A 17,849-nucleotide genomic window follows, 5' to 3' on the forward strand; every position below is an offset into this window, starting at 1 on the left:
CAAGGATTACAGTTCACAAGATTAAGCGCCTTTTCCTGGCGGAATTCTCGGGGATCGATTATTATTTTTTCATTCGGGATCTCTTACGAGGTAGCCGGCTCAAGCGAGAGTGCAAAGGTGTCGGCTGTGGTTATTCGCAATGCTAGTTAACAATATCTACATTATGTCTACAATGTTAAGTCAACATTAAATTGCATTGTATTTGTTAATTGTTCCTGCTGATAAAACTTGACTATCTCTAAAAATCACAATTTACGACATACTTGCATAATTATGAATGCTGCAGAGAGTATATTATTGTGGATTCTAAAATTTCTTCATGACTGTCATTAAGGGGACTATAGGCAGTCAGATTTATCAAAAATGCAGCTTTTTTTGAGAATTTATTACGAAGAAATTAATTGAAACCGAGACTTGTCCTTTAACACAATGTTTATTAGTAAACTATAACAAGAAAATTTTTTTAGTTGAGAATACATATGCATTAAAAACTTTCGCTTTTTTTCCACGTTTTTTATTTTCTTCTTGTTTTGCAGTGATAACTGAAATACAGAGGCGCTCTTTTTGACGAAAAACGAAAAACGTGCTGTTTGATTTTTTTTCTCAAAGACTCGAGTTTGCACAGACTTTTTAGAGGTTTAGTCCAAAATTATACATATTAAACATGTTCAATTTTTTTCGCTGCAAAACGAAAAAAACATAAAAAACGTACAAAAACGCGCAAAATTTTTTAGTTGACTCGGTTTTAATTCATTTCTTTGTAATAAATTCCCCCAAAAAGTTTCATTTTCGACCCGTTTAACGAATGTCGCCAAATCGATTTTCCCAAAACTGATCTTGTCGATCGATAAATTACGTCACTCAGATGCTTTTTAATGCCAACGAGTGACCTCGGCTGTCCGCTTTCGTCCCGAAATTCTAGCGCCGACGAGGATCTTCTTGCTCGGGGCGAACCTTGACGGTAATAATTAACATCCTCATCATCGGTGTAGGAGGACGTTCAAATAGATTCCGCGACGGATAGACATACCGTGGTGTGATATAGCCGAACCTGCAGCCTCGAGGCCGTGCCAAATATACATACGCGTACACTAAGATCATTCCTAAATGCCTCGGAGCGGATATATTCTGAACTCAAGAGGATCCCGGAGAAGTTTGTGGAACGTACCGTTGCTGTGATTACTAGCGATATATAGATTTATCAAGCGTTTGCGAAATTATGTCAGAATGCGTATACCTCCGCCTCATTAAATACTCAATGCATTCGGTAATTCGTGCCTTCGTGCGGAACCAATCTGTCGTCGTCAATCATTATAGATCGTTAGAGAAAATTACGTCTCCGTGATTGCTGTTAAAGTTATCCAAGTTAATAAGACCGAAATAACAAAAAAAAGAAGAAAATTTGCGATTTCGCAATGCAACGCGAGAGAGCCGATGGCGAGAAAGTCGCAAAAATGGCTAATGACAAAGTTGGCCCGAGCCAATTTAGAAAGTTACGTTTCCCGTCAAAAGACGACAATCCGCAGAAGTTGGACAACCGTGTAAAGGAACTTTTTAAAGAGCTCGGTCGTTTGTCACGGTATATGACAAACTCTCTTCGAAAGTTAACGCGGATGATAATCAATTTAATTGTTACACGCGGGTGTGGTCCGCGCGATATAAAGTCGGTCTGTTTTTATTTCACCTTAATTGACGCTTGTTCGATTTTAGGGAAATAAAAGCATTAGCATAGGAATTTCGTGATTGATCGAACCCGTTTGGACTGTCGTCCAAAATCGAATTGTTCAGCTCAGCGGCCTCACAATGAAATTGGCCGTGAACATTCAGCGTAACAATTTTCTAAATGCGATTCACACGGCTGAAATAATTTTTATCATTTTAAATACACGACGAGAGAAAGAGAAAAAGAGAGAGAGAGAGAGAAATGTTTTATGCATTACCATTTTACTAGTGAATACACGATATAATACGAAATCGGTTAATTTATTAAATTTCTTGCATATCGTTTATACGTTCCACGTGACATTTATAATCTCAAGAGAGCTGTGCGCTTTTACATTACGAATTACTCGCAATTTCGCATCGAATGAATTAAACGTAAGGCAGAGATCTACATATATCTATAGATGTATTACAGACATCCGTATATAGTACACGCACCGTGACACGTACCTACGTACGAAGCGAACAGCAAAGATCTACAGTCGAACTTCCGAGCGCGCGTGCATAGTTGTTCCGGCCGCGCAGACGGGGAAGTTCGTGCGCGTCGTCAGTGAAATTGGCTGAAAACTTTCGGCAATTTGGCGTACGCGTACGAGTAATTCACTCGCGTGTCCGCCTCGCGCATTGACCTCGGAAAACGGGTGTGCAGTTTCGCGAAATGCAACAAAATGTCGACGTTGAAGCGCGGTTGTTCCGACGGACAGCTATACAAAACGGGAACCGAAAAATCGACCGATGCACACATCGGTTGCGCGACGCGCACCAATACTTTCCTCGCTTCCCGTTCAACCGAGACACCGATAATGAATGAAATCACATGGGACGTATATAGTCCTGACGCGAGCCAATTAGCCGACTGTTTCGTTTTGTTTCGAAATGACAGCACGTCGGATGAAAGTAGGCGCGGTGCAACGAATTGCATTAATAGCACGAAAGCAGATCGCATTACGAGCAAGAAAGAACTCACTCTCGTTGAATCCTCTGTCGATCCTGTCGATATCGATCTTATGTACGCTGGGTATTATTCGCTATAGGCGACGTTAAAGTAGTCCTTTCGCAGCACCTAGTCAAATAACAGTCTGTTATGAGGTAATTGAAAACAAACATATTGCAACATCCCAATAATTATAATAATATAAAATATGATTTTACACGCACGATTTAATCATATTTAATTATTTTTTTGTAGACCTAACCTAAATCGAGTTCAACCGCACTACTATTGTGATATTTTTTTAATTAGTAAATAATTAAATACAATTAAATCGTGCGTGTAAAATCATATTTTATATTATTATAATTATTGGGATGTTGCAATATGTTTGTTTTCAATTGCCTCATGACAGACTGTTAATTGACTAGGTGCTGCGAAAGGACTACCTTAAAAAGTGACGAGGTATCTATAATTCGTAAATAAGAATAATCCCAATTTCGTGTCTCATGATTCATCAAAAATATAAATATTTGGACGGACGATCGATTTAATATCAATGAAACGGATTCTTCGATCAAATTTTGCGATTCTTAGCTCGCAAGATGAAATCATTTTGTAGTCGAAATCATTTCCAAGACCGGGAAGTATTCGGAGCGGCGCACAAGTGATGAGCGCGATTATAAAAGTGTGAAAACTCGTGAAAATATTTTTCCGAAGCGGATGTAATGTCTCCGAATCGATTTCTTATGTTTACTTTTTTTTTACTTTGTTACTTATGCTGGAATTTAAATTGTCGACATGTCTGGTGTTGAATTTTTCATGGCCTGACCGAATATGATACGTGTTATGTAGGGGGTTTCGTGAACAGTAGAGAGAGAGAGAGAGAGAGAGAGAGAGAGAGAAATTGGTCAGTCCCACCGGCTCGGCCCTAATAATCCAGGAACACGAAGACAAGTTATGACAGCCAGTGTCGCAGCCCCTTTGGTGGGTTGCAACTGCGTGGGCGACATGTGCCATTGTTCAAACAGTGCAGCCCAACACCTTCTATCAGCGCTGACCGTACCATCCACTATCCACTCCGACATTCCTCTCTCTTCAAGGTGACGACCGCGCGAGGTATACACGCTCGTCATTTATACCCTGACCCGAATACTTCCCGGTCTTGGAAATAGTTCCGACTGCGAAATGACTTCATCTTGCAAGTCGGTAGAATCGCGGAATCTAGTCGGAAGATCATTCCGCGCTATTAAATCGATCGCGCTTGTTCCGAGCTGCTTAAATTCATATTTATGAGAAAGACAATAAATATTTCCTCGCACTTAGCGTAGTCGTTCTATACTTATCGTTCGATCAATAAAATACGTAATTTGTCAATAGTCGCAGAGCTCCAACGCCCACAAAAACAATAAAAAATAAAAAAGAAGAAAAATTAAGAATTAAAGATGAATCTGCAGAAAAAGCAATTTTTTCGCGATGGTATCCCTGATCAAGCTGCCGTCGATTAAATCTGCAAACTGACTCGGAATCGCGGTCTTCATTGCTCCAATCTCGGTCATGAAATAGGAATCTCTAACCCCACCGCCATCCGAGTTAGGGTAGTTTGACGCGAGGTAGTAAAACGTGACTTTACTCTGGAAATAATATCGGCCATAAAGTCGGGGGATAGTAAGGTAACCAATGTCTGTTCGAAAAGTCAATTCTGACCGCGCTTTAATCTGACAGAAAATACTAGCGGTGTTTTGTGCCGATATCTTACGAATCGTTGAGCTGTTTTCGCAATATATAAATACAAACGCTCTGCGATAATTAAACTGCAGGAAATTGTAGGAGATACAATTAACCTTGCAATTAACTGTGTACGAAGCCACATTAAAATTATATTGTATCAGAAGATATCTTACAAGTTTTGCAAATGGCAATACACACATTATGCGTAGATTATAATGTGTAAGTAACAATGACGGTTCGGAGAACGTCGTTAATCGACAGATGACACTGTCGCGTACAGGAATTTAACTTCCACTTGCTGTTCTATCCTTAAAGGAAGTGCAAGCGTCTAATCTTCCATCTGGCTCAGCACTGAATGAATAACAACACCTGATTGATGTTGCAGCATTAGTAGCCGACGGTGATCATAAATAAGAGCGCTGTAAGCTTACGGTGTAACTTTACCGCGGCATTCGCTCGCAGATTACTGTGCAACACTACTATATTACTTATCCATTTAATGCAAAAATTAATTTTACAGCTTTTTCCCCAACGGAGATTGCGTCATTTATTAAGGAAATAGATAAAATTAATGTTCTTCTGTCTGTTATCTAATTAATTTTTTTTATTAGAACAGTTTTATCATATACCTTCAAAATAAAAAATAACTTAGTCTCCGTAGTATTTCAGTCCAATATTTTAAGACTTATTCCATTAATAACTTCGGACAAGAAGAAATTCGTTCCATCGTTCGTTCAATACGGACTCGGCGGGATCATCGAATGGGAGTGTCTAATACGCACCTGCGCGCTCTCTCTCTCTCTTTCTCTACATCAGTAGCACGGCCGTTTTATTAGCAGAATGGTCCGTAATTCCAATCGGAGTTAGTATTACACGAACGTGCTCCGAATGAAGTAAAATCTTCGCGTATTGACGCACGATAAATAATCTGCGGGATCGGCGCGCGCGCGCGCGCCATTATTCCGTGACCGTAATACATCGCGCGCACATATCGTAATATAATTTGCATTAAATCGCGACTACTTTCCGCATTCAAGTTAAGCACTGCGGCATCAAATGCAATCGCTGTTAATTTACAATTCCATTGCATATACCCTCATAATCAGCGTTGTCCGCTCATGTGGTTACAATCGAATTATTATAATATTTTTTTCCGTTGTCGAAACAGCATTGAAATTTCGACGTTACCGGCAATCGCGCCAATCGCACAGCTCGATTTTATTAGAATATACAAAATCGCGAGTCCGGTTCGAATGAAGAATTGATGTCGCGTAAAAAATACATGATGCGCTCTCGGATAGAAACGGCGCGTCCGTTTGCGATCATCCGTGACGGTGCTGAAACATTAAAGACCCTAAATTGGAGCCGGTTGATTAAGTTATGGAACTCACGTCGCACGCTTCAAGGGTTAGAAATATTTAATTTCTCTCGTGCCGTATCATTTAATGCCGGCTCTATCCTCGCCTCCGCCAGGTCACGTGGCAGCCTCAGAAACGTGATATAATTACCAGTCCATCTTCGGAGCGTCTACCTCTGTTTGAGCATTGCCAGAGGCCGAAACCCAAATTGAATCAATCAAGCTTGTATCTGAGCACGTATGTTGCTAATCGAATCGATTCATGTTTCGCCTATACGGAATTTCAACCATCTACCAAAGGATTCATTCGTCTGGTACGTACACACGTACGGATGCGCGGGCGCACGTGTGCTAATGGTTATTGTCCAAAGATATAGCCGTAACCGCAGAATAATAATCGACCGCGCAAGTGTGCGGAATAATGATTCATCCGTGCGCAACCAATCAATAGCACGCAATATCTAATATTATCATTAATAATTAAATGTGTATTGAGATAATATTTACTAATAATATTTAATATTTTACTAACGGAAATGAGTAAAAGTCATTTTCCAATTAACGCATTACTGACCAATGAACGTATTTCCTTATGTTGCAGGTGATGACAGCGACACATTGCGGAGGTTAAAGTGCCTGTCGAGAACGGCGAGGAAGTGGCGAGGTTCGTAAAAATCGGCATCGGGGGCGTACGATCCGGGCAGCGGTAGTGGTAGCGGAGCGGCAGGGGTGAGCAAATTTCATTTACACTTTACACTAGTGAGAAAACAAAGTAGAATAAATCGAATAAAGTCAAATTTTGTCTAAAGCTCGCCAAGCCTCGACTACCCGGACTGTCAAATCTATTTTCGTAAAGAGATGGATATGCGGATAATCCATCTGTGTTACCTTCTCAACTTTACATACAACTTTATCCCTATTAACTTATACGCTTAACGTTTTTGATGTAATCGACAACCATTTAATTATTACGTCGCGTCGGTCGATACCAATTGAAGTCGAAATTGATATTAAAACTATCCTCGATTTTTACATATAAAAAGACCAGCCCACAAATTTTTGTGAGATGACATTTTTTTCATCAGCCATGACGATTAACGCGATATCCGATACGTCGATATCCGATAAATTCACAATTGTTATTTACCGTCACTTCGTGACATATCCGCCACTTTCTGCAATGCGCGTACTATAGTTTACGGCTCCTTATTTACGCGGATACTCGTGGCTTGCGCGACATATTGAGCGACATGTTATTTACCGGCCATAGCTCACCTTCCACGAGGAGATCGGCCGATGATTGTTACCGCGCCGCGTGTGCTATAGCTATAACGCGGACGTCGACCGCTTATACCCGCAGGTACTATGGGAGCGGGGGTATGGGGGGCGGAGGAGGGCTACAAGCCACGGACCTCCGGCGAAGGCTCGAGTTCCAGTGTACCGGAGGAACTTGTTCGCAGGGTCTGCGGTCCCTAAGGCACGACAGCTACCATGCTACCGAGGAGAACGCCGCTTGTGACGACTACGAGGACAGGTAACTGATCGCGGATGTCGCGGCGGAGGAAATGCGCTCTATTTGTTCAGCGGTCAAATCTGCTTTGCATGCAACGTGTGTAAAATTAAAATCAAAGAAAGTAAACTTATAATTTATTTTCTTATTAATGATATCGATATGATATTCTATGTATATACAGATGAAAAAAAATGATAGGAAAATATAAGACTTTTAAAACTAGAAGATATAAAAGACTCTAATTAATAGTCAATAAAGTAACATAAAATGACATTCTATATATGAGACATTCTATAATAGATGAGAAAAAATAATAGGAGAATATAAAGCTTATAAAGCTCGTGCTAAAAAAATATTATACAAAAGACTCCAGAGAGCTTGCGGCTCGTAATGGTCAATAAAATAAACATATAAGTACCGAGAGAGGCAAAATCGCTTATATAATGAAATAATGACTTCCACTTAGGAGGACTGACCACGAAGCGATCCTCGCTTCCGGTCAGCCTACCTGCACAGGCTGCCGGCGATCGTATAGGCGCCAGGAGAGCGAAACGGTTGAGAAAAAGGAGACTCTGAAGCGACGCATGCCCGAATCGGATGAGATCGGTGCGGTGTACCGGAAGCTGCGGCTTTGCCTGGGCCTTTTCGAGCACGCGAGTAAAAACGATGAAGCGGAAGAGGACGATGAGAAGAAGAGGCATCGGTTACGGTGGTGTCGCAGGGGCGTCCGACGAGTCGTGGAAGTGGCGACAAGAGCTCTGCTCCTTGGCATCGCGCTTCTCGTCACGCCAGGCAAGTATTCTGTCTCCATAGCGCTTCTATCTCATATAGCCGCGAGTTGATACCGGCATTAAAAGCCATTCGAAAATACAGGATTTATTTCTTTCGTCACGCAAAGAGAGCTCGAAATTTTTACATGTATATGTGTGTTCAAGTATCTCGAAAACTACAATAAAAATCCAAAACCTTGTTTTCTCTTGACAACTCAGTTGCTAATATACCGCGAGTTGTTACTATTATTGGGTTACAACTTCGGAACTATGATAACGCGAGGCTCTGTCGTATCCGGGAATCTCTTCATTTGTCCGCCGGTGCAATCACCGCCGGTCTCGCGTTCGTTCCTCAATTAGCGGGGACCGCAAATTAGAGTTCACTAGTTGGCGGGACGTCCGAATGGTCGCTAATGCCGCGGCACCGTATCTCACGAAACGGGTCGTTGGTTCTCAAATCCGGCGGACCGTAGGCGGGGCACCAGAGATGGAGAGCTTGCGGCTCGTATAATAGGACGTCGACGCAGATCGACAAATGAAGCGAAATAAGCCGGCCGCGCGATCAGATAATGGCTATCGGACGAGAATACCAAGTGCTCGATCTCCTTAAGTCGGGCGAGATAAAGCGAATGGCGCGCGAGATAAGCTCAATTTTCGCGACTGTCTGAACCTGCGAAGATAACTGTACGCTCTGAAAGATCGCTTTGCGAAGAGAACATAACTAAATATATCGTTGCGGTAAAGTTAAGGGATCGAGTTACAAAAAAAACCTTGTATATAATCACAACTGCGTTTCCATTAGAAGGGTTAGTATCCTTTTGGTTGTACAAATATTTATTTCCAAACCGTTTGTTTGTTTATAATACAAAGACGATATGCGGTATTATCGATGACTAATAAAGCATTCTTTTTATCACGACTTATGTTGACAACATAATTACGGAGGTCAAATTCGTCGCACAATTTTCGATCGACGACAGGCGCATCTGGCTAGATCGCGAACCTCATTCAAACTTGCAATCACAAATATTCTCTTTTGACGCGCACGATTCACGCGTTTCAATTTGAATGAAATTCCCCGTTTTGCAGGCCGAAACGGCATGAATGCATCGTAAAAAAGAGACTGCGCCTTTTATCAGTGCTTTGAGTGCGTTTTGACACGTGGCAGCTTGACTGTCCGACGGAAAATAATTCTCGCAATCAGTCAAGAGACATAATTTCGGCTGGGACACGCGAGAGGCGTATAGACACAATATCAGTTTTGATATTATACAATGATGATATTTATACACTTTTGTAAATTCCCATATCCCATTAGGGTTTCGAAATAAGCGATGCTTGCAAATCGTTAATTAGACTGTGATTCAGACTGTGTGGGAAATTGGAGCATTGTATACGTTGCATCGCGAAATCGTCACGAAAATTATAATTAAAATAAAATAAATACAGAATAATAAATTTCTTTCGCCAGTATATAGAATAACAATTAAAGTAATTTAAATCGACCGTGATTGGCAATATATAACGTCTTTTCGATATAATATAATGGGGTAATATTTTTCGCAATAAAAATTAAACTATTTAATTTAGAAATTACATCAACTGACCAAAACCCATGATCGAAATTAATAATGTCTCGATGATTGATCCGAAAAAGTGCTGTGTGAATCCGACAAACCAAGTTGGCTCACAGTTTTTCAATGTTTATATCGAAAAGACGTTATATATTGCCAGTCACGGTCGATTTAAATTACTTTAATTGTTAAAATAAATACAGTTTTGGAGGGCGAATCCACAAAGGAAGAATGCTTTTACACGCGGATATCGCGTTCTGTTTTCACAATTATTCCGGCTGAAGTAACATTTTAAATCACGAGGACCTTAATCACGCCGTCGCAATGAGATTACTGAAGAGTAAAAAATAAAAACGCGCGCGACATGTCCGCGTTTCAGATTCTTTTTTTTTAAGCGTACGCACATTACATGAGAACCCTTATGACGCTCGTTACTCTCATCAGTACGAACAATTTCATTAAAACTCTGCTTCTCTCACAAAATCTCATTCAAAATGTATGCTTGACTGCATTAACGGCACGTATAATATGCGACGGTAATATAAAAACTTGTATTATTTTGCAATTTAAATACACATAATTTTGCTACTCCAAATATATATTTATATATATTAGATATATATAAGTATATATAATTGAATATACATATTAATTACTATTAATTGTTATAATTAATTATACATATATATTGTGTGTAATTAATTACAACAATTGCAATAATTATTATTTGAAGAACATGATTTCTTTTTTATTTTTGCAAATTTGGAATACTTGCTGGTAAATATTTATTCTTACGAACCCATTCTCAATGACCTCTTCTCCTTCACATAGATTATAAAGGTCACCCTCCTGAATAACCTTGAGAAGGTTTTAGCCGTCGCTGGTAGTTTATTTAAAAAAAGTTATAAACAAAAAAAAATTTGAAAAATCTGATCTATAATTTAATTTATTATTCTGTATAAGGAACCTATTATAAATTGATAAACTTTATTAAAAAATTTAGTCGAAGATTATATTTATCTTTTTTAACTGTCTCTGTACCCATATCTCAGAAATGGTGGAATATTTTCTCTTTAGCATACATATCATTAATATAAAATTGTTGCACTATTGTATGATTGAGATATGGGTGCAAAGACAGTCAGGAAAGAAAAGTATAAGCTTCTAATAAATTTTTTATAAAGTTTATTAATTTGTAATAGATACTGGAGCAATTTGTTATTAACAGCAAATTGCTCTAGTACCCCCTACTAGTACCCTCTGTTGTACCTTTTCTTGTACATGATTTATAAATACAAACATCTTGTATAATAAAGTTATTCCAGTTAAATCAAGATAAGATTTTCAAAGTCAATCATATTTTGAGGAATCATGTAACGACATGAATGCAGCTGTTTAGATGTCAGTTTAGCTGCAATTTTATTTTGTAGACTGGATTACTTAAAGGTCTTAAAGGAAAGAAGTCCCTAACACCCAATCTCTAACCTGGCCAGCCAACCTAGAGGACCAGCCCTTAAATATAGAGGGGTGCTCGTGGTAAGAAATACTTTTGGTGGATTGCCATTACCTTCCGAGAGGTCGAATAAAAACCGACGATTCTCGGTCGGATTTGAACTCGGATATTCGGCTCAATAGAACAGCGCACATCTCTCTGCGCCACAGTGATGATGATGATCAAGTTGTTTATTTTGTCAATATACAATAATGTTTCTTATAAAAACAAAATAAACTTTGGGGATACGTCGTGGATGATAGTGATGGAGAGGAGTGTATGGTTGGATGTAACGATGTTACGTGGAGGATGCGTTTCCAAAAATACCACGCTCTGCGAGTCGCAATAGTGCCACTCCACAATATGCCCGCTTAAAGCAGGTACACACTTTTCGTAGAACGTAACAGTAAGGTTTCGACCAATCGCGTTGCTCGGTTTGGCCGTCTGTAACCGTAGAAGTAAGAATCGAGCAACACGATTGGTCGAAACCTTACTGTTACGTTCTACGAATAGTGTGTGTGCCCTGCTTAACTCTCGTCGTCCAATGAGATGTCGGTGAGAATGTCGAACAGGGCAATAAATATTGCTGTCGAATTTGTTTATATTCTTAAGTCGGCGCGCGGTCGAACGCTCGCGAGAAAATGCGGTTAATTACTGTGGTGCCATACCGATAAGGGCACACACACACGCGGCCACCACAAAATAAAATAAACGAGCTTAATAGTAATAATTGTATTTTTCCGTGTGGACTCATTGAGCATCTCTCAGGGGTAGTATCGATATGTGAGTGTCGAAGTGAGTGAAAACTACGGTATTTTGTATATTACAGGAACTAGTTCGCGGACCATTAGTAAGTCGGTATTGAGTTTAAACCGGGCAAAAAACATGGCAATTAAAAAAGAAACCTCTGGTGATCAGTATACGCTACATAACGTATAATGAACTAGTGAGATTACAAAGAAGTGAGAGAACAAAAACAAAACAAAGAGGACGTATGGGCCCCGCAGAGCTCGCTTATGCTTAATTTTATCTTAACTTGCGCTTTATGACGTAGAAATTTACCCGACTGTACTCTTTATACACACACATATCAGTAAATTACTTCCCTTAGCACTGACACAAATTGTTATATTTTTTAAACCTTTTTGTTTATAACATTTTAATAAACAACAACGACTAAAACTTTCTGAAGGTTACTCAGAAGGATAACTTCTATGATATATATGAAGGAGAAGGTCATTGAGAGTGGGTTCATAAGGGTCAATATTTATCGATGTTACTTATGAAGTGTACTTGTATCGTTTTTAATCAAAATGTAATTAATAATGCTGCGGTTTTTCCACGGTGGGCTTTCATTAATTTTCGTGCCTATGGTATGTACATTTTACGCACATATGCAGGCGAAATAAAATTTGCGACGTGCATACAATATCGGAGTAAATCATTTAAAATATTTGAAATAAAATAGTTGAAACAGAACGCGCATTTTTGTACGGATTCCCTTAATTAAATTTTACTCCACTTTCGCGCCTATATACATTATCACGTTAAAATTTCTGTGTTTAATTGAGCTGAACGCCGCGTGTCCCGGCGCTATATCTAAGATTAACGTGTCGCGATATGCGATCGTAATATCGAAACGGGAAACGCAAGTTTGGGACAAACTGCTTCCCCTTTTAAGGGCTTCGTGATCGCAATAAATTTCCCTTTAGCGTACAATAGCGTGTCTCGAGCAGGACGCATAACTCTATAAACTCCACATAGTTTGTATCTCTATTTGCGCACGCGTTGCGGGGACGGGCGATTACGATTTCTTCCTCATATAGCGATCAAAGTGTCGCGAATGGCGGGCCATTAAACTCGTTACTACGTGGGTGCCGACCTAGAGGGTATGTTGCCCTTGGTGGAGCCCGTTGCGCACGGGAAACCCGCGATCGATCGGCAGGCCTCGAGATAACACTCGACGACAGTATGACCGGCCATGATCGACATTTCGCGACGTTGTCGTCAACAGACAATGTGGAGCACCGAGATTCTGAGCCGATGCCCATGTTTTTACGCGAATGACGCACGTGTCGTTGCACGAAGGCTGCATCGTCGTCAGTGCAATGGTTGCATCTTCCTCTCGCGATTAAGCTTTCAACGCTCGTTATTTTCGCGCGCAATACCCTTAAATCGACAAATTTATGGCACAATCGTTAGCGGCGGACGGTTAAACGTGATTTCCCCTCACCGCGTTTTATTTGTTACCGACAAGCGGGATTCTTGCGCGTATGAAAATCATAATAGCGCGCGTAAAGTCGATACTTAGTGGAGAGCCCAGTGAAGTCTCTCGGGCTCTCAGAGCAGATAGTTTGCTCGCACGAGAAAAGATTTTCGCGTTTTACCGTCCCGAGCCCGAGCTACATTTACCCGTTTTATTTATACGAAATAATTAAAACCTATCTTCGAATTCTGAGCTCATTAAGGTAATAGTATACTCGTTAGCCCTGCTTAATTGTTCTACCTTCCGCCTCATCCAATTGGATATCTCGTGCGCGGGGGGCCGCCTCAACACACACACACCTGGCTAGGTTTAGCTTACACGAGGTACGAGCTGATGGAACGGCTCGCTAATTTCACGCTTCGCCGCTGTTTGAAAATTCGTTGGCGAAGATGAGGAGCTGCTTCGTGGGCTTGTTTTAACATTCTCGTGCTTTCGAGGTGAACGCGTACCTGCGGCAAAAAAACGTACCAAAAAAATATATTAAATTCTTACGTATTTTTCAACAAAAAATTATGATTTTAAATAACTTACTTATAACATTAAATCGACGTATTTATATGTGTGGTTTATTTGAGAAGTTGCTTAAAATTATGTAATATTGAAAATTCTTTACATAGAATTTATCAATATCTCCATTGAGAAAGAAAGAAAGAATCTGAAAAGCGAGTTTTGAATGCAATATCTGTTTCAGTTTGCTAAAGCGCAAGAGCGAGATATTTTATTTCGAAAGAAAATATTTCGTTTTCGCGTCGTGCAGTAGAGATAAACGAAATTTCTCGCGTTTCGCGTCCCCGTGCGAGAAGCAGCTGCATATATTCCCCCGCAGAACATTCAAATGAATTGCTCAATCTGTTTATCTCGCCGGGAAAAACAACCGCGAAATAAAAGGCGGGTTGCCAAAACGACGTGGAAGTGATTCCCGTCTAAAACCCACCTCCTCACTCCCCCCGAGTTAACGGGCTGCGAAACGGAAAAGTCTTTTCCCGCGCGCATAAAGAGAGTTTCCGCGCCGATTGCTCGCTTTTCTCTTCGGATCTTCCGATGATCGGGTAATACGACTCGACCGAGTTTTTTCCCCTCGCCTCGTAGAGTCGAGAGGCAAATAATTCCTGGCGCGTTCGCGCCGTCGCGTGCGCGAAAAATATTAACGCGCAAGATTTATCGCGCGCGCCGGATCGGCTTGTACGCAGACCGAGCGATTCCGCGCTGATACCGCCGCCGCGAGAAATATAGGAACGCGCGATTATCGCAATTAGACCGGTGCACGGTGCTCGGCAATTTTGCGTTATCGAGGGATATGTGTATCGTCTGGCCGACCTCGCGGCAACGTGTTGCATAAATTCTGGGGGGAGGGGAGGGGAAAGATCCGCCTCCACGCACTTTAACACATCAATATTTTAACGTTCGTATTTGAATGTAAATTAATGTCCGTACGAAGATATAGGGGTAAATGTTGAGTTTCCAAGCGCTTGGTTCATTCAACGGGCAAATTAACGAACGTCATGCGTGTATCGCACACCATGATGATTATAATTATTATCTGCACACATGTACCGAATCGCGCGGAGAGAGGCTTTATTTCGCTTAGCCGAGATAACGAGGTGTTCGCGTCGCGTACACGCGCCCGCACACGCTGCAGACAGACCGTTGAAAATTTAATAACAAGTAACAATAAAAACGGTTATTTGGACGCCGCGTTATCCCAGGAGGACCCCCGACAATGGCGATAATGGCCGCACAAATGTGCGTCGGTTGCTCGCGTCCGAGTCCGGATTATTATTCGCACTGCGTACACCGAGGGGGCGGATTAAAACGGGTTGTTGCATGATCAGAGACACGGCGGATGTTATGCCGATTTTCTCGTGCAATATCAATAGTATCGTCACGGCTCCGACCGACCCCGTTACGTTAATAACGCGCCGCTCTCGTCGCGCGACATGATTGTCGATCACGTTTGGCTCTTGCGACAAACGTGGGCACGTTTAATTTTTTGTTGAATTGGCGAAGCTTCCTAACGACTTTCTTTATCTCTTAGATAACAAACGGAGCCGTAACAAGGGGACAGCTAATTCTTTACCCCTTGAATTTTGCTAAATTTTTAATATGTTAAAGTACACCCCATTCACTAATACTATAAGTACTGTAACTCTGTCCAATGCGTAATAGATTATGAAATATTAATGTTTAAAATTTTTCGTGTGTATAATTGCTCTATATACAGAATAAAGTTTATGTATTATAAATGAGAAAAATAGAATTATAATAACATTACAAAGAAATACGTCACAATTAATTAAAATACATTACATGACAATTAACCTTTGGTGTCGGAACTTTCAATTTGTTCACTATCGATAATATGGTCACAATGGATACACGTTTGTATGATATCTATCAGAGAAACATTTAAAACACATTAGTAATTTGCGCCAAGCGCGTTTTATGAATGCAACTTCTTTGCACAAGCATGATTTATGTATCATTGATTGGAAAAAATTTTAAACATTAATATTTTATAAACTGCACATTGGACAGTTACTGTACTTATTAGTGACTGGAGTGTACTGTAACATAATAAAAATTTAGCAAAATTCAAGGTGTTGGTTATCCCCTTGTAAGATTAGCTGAGTGAGCAAACGTTTCGCAACAATTTTCGATCCTCCGAGAAGTTTTCAGAATGGCTTTTGCTATTTCGCGATACCTACGTTACGTTTAGATGATCGAGAATATCGTATGGTATGGATACAGAAGTTAGCGTGACTTTTCGCCTCTACAACTTCGTTGTCAAACGTTACCAAGCCGTTACGCGTACGTATACGTATATCCCTTATCGAAAAACAGCCTTTGGCGAAGCATCGAACTATCGATGGTTCACCGGGGCAGATGTCGAGAAGCCGCGATCCATGATATTACACAATGCATACGTAATGCGCCCGCTTCGATGCGGCTTCGCGAACTGACGTGTCCACATATCCGTCCATGGCGGATATGCATCGCGAGAGCTTGTATCACGAGACATCATTTCGCGGGGTGGGGGGATGGTACATCTGGGCGCGTTAATGCGAAAACGACAGAATCATTTAGCGACATTCTCGACCTCGGTTTATCTGAAAGCATGCAGGAATTTATCTAGACTTATCGTAGAAATTACAATAGCGTATTAGATATTATCAAATTAAATTATAAAATTAAAACATCGTCATAAAGTTCGTCAAATAATGTCGTTTCGCTACGATTTGCCGCAGATAATATGATGTAAAGGTATAGCGCAAGAAATATTTTATAAATATCACCGTAGTTTTAATAATAACCAAGGGTAAATATTGACGTAAAGAACGTCTATAATCGAGGCGACGCGTACCACGTAACACAGTTTCGCTAAAATTTCTCCCGTTCTACTTTTTTTCGACGATAAAAGCACCCTCGATTTAGAACTCATCCGGAGCGGTGTCCGTAGGGGCTGTCGCGAAACGCGCGCGTTTCAGAGGCTTGCGCCCGGGGAGAGATTTATTACGGTCCCCTTTGTCGTACGAGTGCCAAAAATGTGTCGTATTTGCAACGCGAAGGATCTCAAAAGGGAACAGATATCAAAGTCGCGTCCATTATTCGAAATGGATATCATCGAGCTCTGGCCCGACTGTGTTCTGCAGTTCCCCCCCCCCCCGCCCCCCTTACATATGACGACGCGACGCGCGACCCTCCCCTTGATGTTAGCGATTTTCTGCGCACAGTTTTGGTCGTCGGCTTTACCGAGAAAGTCGCGCGGCCGATTTTGCAGCATACTTTGATGCGAACGCGCTACGCGAGGCTTAACTGTTCCCAAAGTTATAGCCGGGCATTAGACGACGTCGTACAAATGCACAATCTACGCAAAAGGGGAGAAACGCGCCATTTCTCACAGTCGCAGTTTCGAAACTGCATAATAGGAAGTCGCACATTGGATGAGAGCACGAGCAGTTGTGTGTCTCGACGTTGTGTGTCTCGGACGTAAAAATCCCAAGTATTGTAGCTTGCGTGTCGACTGATGGATATCGTGATAATTCATTATAATGTAATTATTGTCGACTTCTTGAAATGCTCGAAACGCATTTTATGGTCTCTCCGAAGAAAAGTTCGCGGTAATTAACGTTGTACTTTGAAGTCCTGAATGGTGGGGACATCAATCAAATATAGCAGTCGTTTCGTGACAAAAATCAGACCGTAATGGTACTGCCGCATTAAGAACTCCGTGGAGAACAGTAGTTCGGTGAAGTAGTAAAAAGCGCGCGAATGCGGCAGCTGTTTACCGCAGTGAAACGTTAATCGCGACGATCGTGACGCAGCGAACGAAAGGCGGAGATAAAACAAAAATGTTAAGGGGGTCGCCCCCGCGCGCGACAGATTCGTCCGAAGTTTTGCTTGTCAGCAGTCAGATCGATATTTCCTAGTCGCGAAACTTTTCTCGCAGACGCAAAGTAGATCGGCTGTCATTCCCGATTTGTGTCCCGTCGACC

The 17,849-nt window shown here is 41.1% G+C and overlaps 1 protein-coding gene across 9 annotated transcripts in view; it reads left to right on the forward strand.

Moving 5' to 3' along the window:
• The window catches only part of LOC112454016 (protein turtle), a 268,193-nt gene that overhangs the window by 191,298 nt on the left and 59,046 nt on the right, over positions 1-17,849 (forward strand). For all 9 annotated transcript variants that reach the window (XM_025015156.1, XM_025015157.1, XM_025015163.1 and 6 more), the window contains 3 exons: positions 6,343-6,470; positions 7,102-7,275; positions 7,721-8,046. In XM_025015156.1, the coding sequence (XP_024870924.1) occupies positions 7,121-7,275; positions 7,721-8,046 (481 nt within the window). In that variant the 5' untranslated portion in view covers positions 6,343-6,470; positions 7,102-7,120. The remainder of the gene's footprint in view (positions 1-6,342; positions 6,471-7,101; positions 7,276-7,720; positions 8,047-17,849) is intronic.

The sequence above is a fragment of the Temnothorax curvispinosus genome, unplaced genomic scaffold (assembly GCF_003070985.1).
Source record: "Temnothorax curvispinosus isolate PA1 unplaced genomic scaffold, ASM307098v1 QBEX01004775.1, whole genome shotgun sequence".
NCBI classification, from domain to species: domain Eukaryota; kingdom Metazoa; phylum Arthropoda; class Insecta; order Hymenoptera; family Formicidae; genus Temnothorax; species Temnothorax curvispinosus.